The following is a 7,933-nucleotide window of genomic DNA, read 5'->3' on the forward strand; positions in this document are numbered from 1 at the left end:
CACATAAGACTTTTGAGACAAGTTTAGGTTATATAAAATGCCTTATAAAATTATTTGACCCCTTACAAATTTTATCTGCTTTTGTTTTTTTGTCACGTCAACCAGGCTGTATGTCTAAAGATAATCCACATTCAGATAAATTATGAATTGCGCTGACCGGGTCCAGCAAGAACAGGATTCACTTTGAACAGAACCACTTTGACAACATAAAGTAGTTTAGAAGAGCTAAAAAGGCAACACATCGTGGTCTGACCTACAGAAGATACACAGTGAACCATCTTCAACATCAGTATCTTAACAGTTGGTGAAACTATAAATAAAGATTCTTGTCCTCATTTTTATTTACTCATGGAAATTATGTTGGCACTAAATATTAAGCATCCAGTGAAATATAACAAACGGCTCATGTTTGAACTTACACCAAGATATTCCTCTAGTTTCAGTCTCTCAGTTTGAATTTCCCTGATGGTCTTCTTGGACAGGCTGTGGGTCAAAGCGTTCTGCGCAGTCATCCTGGTGGAGGCATTCAGGTCCTGGACCGACACCACTGACATGACTGGGTTCCAGATCCTGAACTGGATGTCTGCTCCCACTAACAACACGCCACCATCCCGAGTAATCACCTAATGGGGCAGAGTTACACTTTACATTTAAAGTTGAGAAAAATAGAATTCTAATATTCTTTATATTATTATGCACAGATAAGTTTTTTCATGGAAAAAACATTTCCTGGTGCCATTTTTGATTATGAACTTATCCTCTGGAGTATTAGAATATATTTTGACCTTTTGGCTGAATAAGGGACGATTATAGGTTTTTTATCGGATTTTATGTTAGCCATAAAAACAAGTAAAACATAAACCAAAATAATACTGGCTGAACTTTGATAAAGATATTACGAGTAAAAAAAAAAAAAAAAAAGACAAAGCAGAGATAAAGTAGATATTGGATTTGACTTTCCTTTTATTCAACATATTGAGTAAAAACAACCTTGTTTGGACATAGTTATATTCCTTGACATGTTGAACGCCAATCAAAACAGCTCATTTATATCAGAGATCTTCTGGTTCGGTTTACCTGACATGGGGGGACGTTAAAGGCTCGGGTTCTCAGGTCCACTCTCTGCCACTGATCAATGAGGGGCAGCACCAGCACAACCCCGGGGCCTTTAGGGGGACAAACCCGACCCAGACGGAACACTACTACCCTCTGGTAGTTCGGGACAGTCTGCGTGCAAAATGAGTCCATCTTGGTCAAATTCAACTAACGAATGGGTCGAGATACTGATGAGGCGTGGTGAAAGGTAATATTACTCTACCTTTAGAACAAACCATCCTGTTACTGGGAAGGCTATGAAGGTGCAGATGTAAACGAGGAAGATCACAATCAGGTTGCAGATCCAAGACACCCATCCCTGAGAGGCATCTTAAAGAAAGGCATCATCAGAAACTCTGTACACTATAAAAAAGCACTATAAACATCCAACAGCTAACAGTAGCTAAAAACTTACCAGTAAAGTCGTTTGCAGAGATATTTGGGATATAATCAAAGGAAAGTCCTTTATGATAGCTTGGCTGTGAAAAGCTGTGAGAGTTCACAAACAAACCAGGAGTCTTCTGGGAGCTTGAATCCCTCTGCGGAAGCAGCTGATACGACCTGCCGAACATCCCCCCGGAAAATACGGCTTATTTCACCATTAAAGCCACAACGTGATATTTTAGAAGTTTCTGTTAATTAGAAGCCGCCTGGTCGACGAAAACCAATTCGTTTTAACAGAATTAGCTTGGTACTTTGGAATAACTAGCCACTGTCTTCTTCTGGGAGTTAACGGTGGTACCCATCTGTTACTGTGCTCACCACTGCCACCTAATGTTTATGTTTCTCAAATCAAGCTTGCACACCAGCAAGAAGTTGGATCTTTTGCTACACAGATTTCATTGTTTGCACATAAAAAAAATGAAAAAAAAAAGATGAAAGTTTCAGAACCTCCATAAAAATAACACTTTTGACACATAAATAGAATGTTTGCAGGAAATTAAAAAATACTTGCTTTGGCGTTTCTGGTATGCTCCAAAAAACTCTTTAATGTTCATTTGTGACTTTTCATAACAAAGTCACAAATGAGTTTGTAAGTAATTTGTAAATTACTTAGCTTACTTAACTTGATTAGCTCCTCTATAAACCCATGCTGGTGTTTGGCCCAGATTGCCCTTTTTGTTATGATTTTATTATGTTCCATTATAATCATTATTATTTTTTTAATAAAGAGCAAAGAACTCACACTACATTTAGGCAAATAAGACAAATAAACACATGATTTCAAATTTTATTGGAGAAAAAGACATTCACAACATGAAAAAGGGATACATTTGGGGAAGCTTCAATTTATACTTGTTTAGTTCTTGAACATATCACACAGTAACTTCTCCATGGGTGTGTTGCCAATTGTCCTGTGAAAGAACAGCTGCTCTATCTTACGTGGACTCAAGAAGTGGAGAGATGGCAGCAGAAGTAACAGCCTCCCAAACCTTGTTGAGCAAGAGCAAAAAAAAAATTTATTTATTTTTTCCCTTTTGTATTTTCAAACATGCTTGAAGATCTTTGTAATATTTTAAAGATACAGTTTGTCACCTTGAAGCATTGCTGGGGTACACCAATTGAATGTGCTGGCTCAATAGCAAGTGGGACTGGTCCTGCAAGTTTTCAACTTGGCTGGCATCTTTGAGGTTGCGCGTCTCTGTGCCAGGTAATCAAAACGCAAAAATGACATGGATTATCAAATTTACAGAATACACAGTGGTTTTGTACACAGTTGGGGTTTTATTTACCTGGCTTGAACAAAACTATTGCTTTAAGACAGGCAAATTCAGTAGGGTCGACAACCAGAGCCTTGAAGCGACTGAATACATCATCAAGAATCTGCATCTCAGATGAGACGAGGTTGGTCTTAACCTCATGAGTGGGGGAAAGTTCTGGAGACAGAATTAAACATCTGTCCACAGGTAGAGACATCTGGATGGCACACAGAAGAAACATCTCACTCCAAGCTTCTTCCAGCAGAATCACCTTGAGATTTTACAGAAATATGTAATATTAGAAGACAGAAACCAAAAACCTAGAGCAGAGGTCTGAAACTCCATCCTTCAAGTGCCACTGTAACTTTTGAATGCGTCCCTATTCCAACACACCTGCATCAAGTGAATGGTTAATGACGAAACCTTTGCAAAACTCACAGACATGCCAATAAAGTAATCCAGCCTCTTGACTCAAATGTGGTGGAACAGGGAAGCATCCAAAGGTTGCAGGAGAGTGGCACTGGAGAACATGGAGTTATAGTCCCGTGACCTTCAATCCACCTCACCTGGTCTCGAAATGGCAAATGAGCAAAAACGGGCAAATTCTTTGCCCACTTCACAGACATGAAGAGAAGTCGAGCTGCTGTTTCGTCAAAACTTTCTGAAGAGCTGGAGATGGATGTAAGCCTGGCGCGGTCTAATGAAGAGTTGTCCTTCTCTGCATCATTTGTTGTCACATCAATATTTTCCTCATCTATTAGCAAAACAAAAATGCAAAAAAACAGAATCCTGTAGATGCAGAGATTAATACAATACCCATATATATATATATATATATATATATATATATATATATATATATATATATATATATCGCCTTACACTGTATCAGTAATTCGTCCATATTCCCAATGACCTTACCATCCTCTGGCTCCAGTTTGGTACAAGTTTCTGCTGTCAGCAAGCTGACCATGAAGCAGTGAGTCTTTTGGTTGCTGCTGGGTTGTACGGATGCAGAACTGGGATCTGGCAAGGTGACCAGAGGTCTAAATCCAACGGATGAGTAGAGGCCGGAAGTGGTGAGCTCCCGTGTGGTAACGAGGTCTTCCCTCTTGGCCTCCGCATCTATGGAATCGAGACTGACATGCGTAGTGCTTCGAGGCTGACGCTCACTCTGCACTGCTGCCAAAGACAAAATGAAAGATGTATTGTTTCAACAAAAGTTAAAATAACATACTTGTCACAGAAATCGTAAAATCAACTCAAAACAAAATATCTTACCATCTTTGTTCATTCCAGCTTGGAGACACTTCTTTAGTCGGCAGGCTTGGCACTGGTTCCTGTGAGCTTTGTCAACAGGACATTTGCCTGTCCCAGCCTGACACCTGTGAGGTTAATAAAAACACATGCATAAGTCTTAAAATAACTGATTTAGAAAATATGTCATATTCAATTGGATTTATTTATTGCTGCCCTTGCAAATACAACATTTATTGCATGAGCCCTCACTCACCTGTAGATGAGTCTTCTTCGTACACTGCGTTTAAAGAAGCCACTGCAGCCATTGCAGGCATATATGCCATAGTGTTTGCCGCTGCTTGAATCAGAGCAGACTTTGCAAAGCAAGGCTTGACCGAGGGCTTTAAGAGGACTTTTATCTGCACAGAATAAATGGCCAAAGGGAATCTTTTAAACAAATGCTTGATCTTTAGAAATATACGTTTATATATATTTGTTAAGTTTGTTATGAAGCCTTGCAGCAACCAGTAATTGTAATCATGGACAGAATCGTAAAGCAAGGTGTAATGTTATAACTTAGGCTGTTTCAAACGTCTTAAAGACAGTAATGTAATGTGGTCGTGGAGCTAATGATCCGATATGTTCAACAGAGAGTCGTGACAACCTTGTGGAAGGATACCCCAATTTTTTTGCCCATGTCTTTCAGCTTAATAGCCAATTCCATCAAAGAAACTATTTGTAAACTTCTGAATTTAAGAAAGTTAATATAAAATTCTGACATTAGCAAATAGTTTTTGGCAATCCTGCTGACTCAAAACTAGGTAAAGTTTTGTTTGATTTAGTGTCAGACATGGAAACAAAATTTGGTTATATTTCTTTTTTGTGCAGTGTACATACATATATGATTTCCACTACATCTCATAGAGTTTTATATTTATTTTTTATATTTAGTTTTATATTTTTCAATATAATGCAATTAATAACTCAATTGGTTTGTATGTCATGGAGGAAAAAAATGAATTCATACCTTGTTGAATTCCATCTAGGCTCTGTTTTGTGAAGTTGCTGGAGTCATCCTGTGAAAAAAGATCTACTTTAATCACCTGGTCTTCCATTATTTATTGTACCACTATACGTGAATATGGAAATTAAATCTTTTACAGGAAAAACAGACTAATCAAAATCAATCACGGAATAGAAAAACACAAAAAAGCCAGTTTTTTGTTTTTTTTGTTAACAAAATCACCCAACACAAACTGTCTGATGTAATGTCGGGTCACTGCCAGATCTGCCAGAGTGAGTGTGAGAACTTGAGTCGTCTGGGGGCTTTCATGAGGAGGACAAGAAGATTAACACCAGTCGCTGTGTAAGCAAATACCAATGTGTCATCCTCTTAATCTTTACTGTGCTAAAGATTGGTGTGGTCTTTGCAAAGTAGTCAACAGTGGAGAACCAATGTCTCAACAAGTACTGAAAACACTTCTTCCAAAAGAGAAGCTGAACTACTTCTCTTTAGCGAGGAAGACAGGTTTTTAACATTAAAATAAGATCAAAATAAGATGTAATATTTTAAAAGATCTTTTGAGTCAAAGACTTAGTGGAGGCAAAATCAATCTAGCAATTAAGCCGTGCGTGGATGGAGAAAAGATGCATTAGAGAATACTAATATCAAAGACATGCCACTATTGTGGGAAAACATGCCATTGCAACAGTGCACTTTTTTTAAGGTCAAGTTTAAACGGTCCAAATGAGGCCAGTTTAAACTTACAACTTCTGATTTAGTTTTACACTGGATTTTTATCATAATCCTGAATCTGATTTCCCTGGTTTATCTAACCAGCTCAACAGTCCAGATGTAGGCAGAACTAACATGCTGCAACCATCAGCAAAGACCTACTTTGAGGTTTAACTACTGAGGATAGTGGTCACGTTCCTTCACACCTGAGTACTGTGACTCTTATGAAGATACGTGTCAATCATCTTTAGCAGCGAGCCACCATGAGCCAAGTGATTATGTATTTAGTGGAAACTTTTATCACAACAGATCCCTGCAGGTGAATCAACACATGTCACTGGAAAAAACCCTTGCTCATTCCCTTATTTCTTCATTTTTATATTTATAGCTCATTATTTATTCGATGCTTGTATTTAAATGTGTTTTTACATTGTGCACAGCTATAGCATTCTGGGCCTAGAGTAAAATCCTGCACATGAATGGAGTTTAGAAGAGATTATGTGCAAGACATAACTTTATCGTCCTTGAGAAGATGCCCTTGAATGCTAGTTTGCAAACCTCTGCATCAGTCTAAGCAGCTTTTGGATGTAATCTCCTTTCAGTTATTGTCAAAGAGTGAGCTTAACTTTTCGAGTTGTTACCTTTCTCTTCATACATATGGAGCAGGTGGAGTAAGGTTGCTGAAGCAAAACTGATTATTGTATTTTTCTAAGTGTTTTATTTTAACGTATGACTTTGAAAAAGGCATAAATGAATGGTAATAGTTTTTCTGTCATAAATAAACTTTGGCTGGTTTGTGGTCAGCAATTCCTGACTTCCACCTGAACATCATTCACAACCTCCCGCTGCCCTCACCCCTCCTCCAGAACAGATAAAGTAGAAGGACTGAGGTGTCAGCACTCTGGCTTTTAGGGATTGCCGTCTCTTGCCATCTGCTGTCATTCACTGTAATCCATCTGATGGCTAAATCAATGAACAGTTTCTGTAAAACCAAAACTATAGGCCATGCACTGTATAGTATGTTTTGATATTAAAAAGAAGGCCAAGACAGTTTAGCTGTAGTAGCAAAATGATGGATGTGGACGTAAAAGCTCCATGCAGCTCGTCTCATAATTGCCAGCATGTATCTGGTCTTTACAGGGACACATACATTGTCAGATCCTGATATGAAATTGTGGCTATTGATGAGTAAAGCCATATCAGTCGGAGGTACTCTGTGTGTGGCGAATTATGAGTTTACAAATCACAAGAAATGTAATAGTAAGAGCTCTTCAGGGGTCAAAATATTTGTCAGTTAAAGTTTGCATAATATTATTTTCACTGGTCAAAAATGTAGGAAAAACCAAAGAAAACAAATAGTATTTCTCTATGCCCTAAAGCATTTCAACAGGACTTTAAGGATTGAAATATAATGTGACTCATTAAAAAAAAAAAAAACTAAAGAGTTATAAGAAGACTAGTAAGACTGAGATGTTGTGTTGTTGTTCCTCTTTGTCAAAAATTATATGGGTTTATTGACTCAGCTTCATCCAAATATTATGAGTAACCCCATGGCAATTTACAAGGTTTGCTTTTAGATCCCACCCTCTTAATCTTTTTTTTTATTGCACTACAACTGGGAGGTATCAGAAACCATTTCATTACCTTCACAACTATGTTAATGAAGCTATTTTAAACCAGGGTTTCATTCCAAATACTTAAAACTTCAACTGCCTAAGAAGGCAAGTTCACATGACACAGCTGTTAAAGTGTAGGTTTGCTGTCTGTGCATTCTGGAATTGATTAAAGTACTTATATTTTTCTTTAATCACACAGGTTCTCCAGATCCCTCATGTACTTCTGTTTGTATCATTCCACAAGTCTGTCTCTCAATCTTATTTATGACTTCAATTGCTTCACCTCAGTTTTGCACTCTTTAAAATATTCCATTCTAGTGGTCTAATAGTAATTCTTATTTAATATACTTGGTATTTCTCTCTTTTTTTAACCTTAATTCTTTTATACTTTAAAAACTGATGCATTTTGTATAAGCTAAAAGGTTCTCTAGGAAATTGACATCCCATTATTTTTCATAGAATTGAAGAGGAAATTAAATTTAATTAGAAAGAACATAATAGGGACAAAAAGCTTATATGATCTGCACACTATGTATTTTTATTGTAGT

General features: G+C 37.5%; 2 protein-coding genes across 3 annotated transcripts in view; both read right to left on the bottom strand.

The window, feature by feature from the left end:
- The window catches only part of stoml1 (stomatin (EPB72)-like 1), a 4,774-nt gene extending 2,914 nt beyond the window's left edge, over nt 1-1,860 (bottom strand). The window contains exons 1-4 of the mRNA XM_017305175.1: nt 1,511-1,860; nt 1,319-1,425; nt 1,078-1,227; nt 347-623 (exon numbers count right to left, since the gene is read on the bottom strand). Of these exons, the coding sequence (XP_017160664.1) occupies nt 347-623; nt 1,078-1,227; nt 1,319-1,425; nt 1,511-1,667 (691 nt within the window). The 5' untranslated portion in view covers nt 1,668-1,860. The remainder of the gene's footprint in view (nt 1-346; nt 624-1,077; nt 1,228-1,318; nt 1,426-1,510) is intronic.
- A 452-nt stretch (nt 1,861-2,312) lies between these two features.
- Nucleotides 2,313-5,335, bottom strand: nr2e3 (nuclear receptor subfamily 2, group E, member 3). 2 transcript variants are annotated; one of them, XM_017305196.1, is made up of 8 exons: nt 5,062-5,335; nt 4,309-4,453; nt 4,077-4,180; nt 3,717-3,974; nt 3,362-3,549; nt 2,829-3,066; nt 2,632-2,737; nt 2,313-2,528 (listed from the first exon to the last, which is right to left on the bottom strand). In XM_017305196.1, exons 1-8 carry the CDS (start codon nt 5,147-5,149, stop codon nt 2,396-2,398), a joined length of 1,260 nt encoding a protein of 419 aa, XP_017160685.1. In that variant the 5' UTR covers nt 5,150-5,335; the 3' UTR covers nt 2,313-2,395. The 2 variants fall into 2 exon arrangements, with proteins under 2 accessions (XP_017160685.1, XP_008410452.1); XM_008412230.2 differs by having other exon boundaries at nt 3,717-3,977.
- Between the last annotated feature and the right edge of the window lie 2,598 nt (nt 5,336-7,933).

Source organism: Poecilia reticulata, linkage group LG6 (assembly GCF_000633615.1).
Source record: "Poecilia reticulata strain Guanapo linkage group LG6, Guppy_female_1.0+MT, whole genome shotgun sequence".
Taxonomy (NCBI): domain Eukaryota; kingdom Metazoa; phylum Chordata; class Actinopteri; order Cyprinodontiformes; family Poeciliidae; genus Poecilia; species Poecilia reticulata.

Coding starts and splice junctions, on each gene's coding strand:
- nr2e3 (XM_008412230.2), bottom strand. CDS start 5,149: ATGGAAGACCAGGTGATTAAAGTAGATCTTTTTTCACAGGATGACTCC. Junction 4,181..4,308: donor CGAAGAAGACTCATCTACAG/GTGAGTGAGGGC, acceptor TTAACCTCACAG/GTGTCAGGCTGGGACAGGCA. Junction 2,738..2,828: donor AATAGTTTTGTTCAAGCCAG/GTAAATAAAACC, acceptor TACCTGGCACAG/AGACGCGCAACCTCAAAGAT.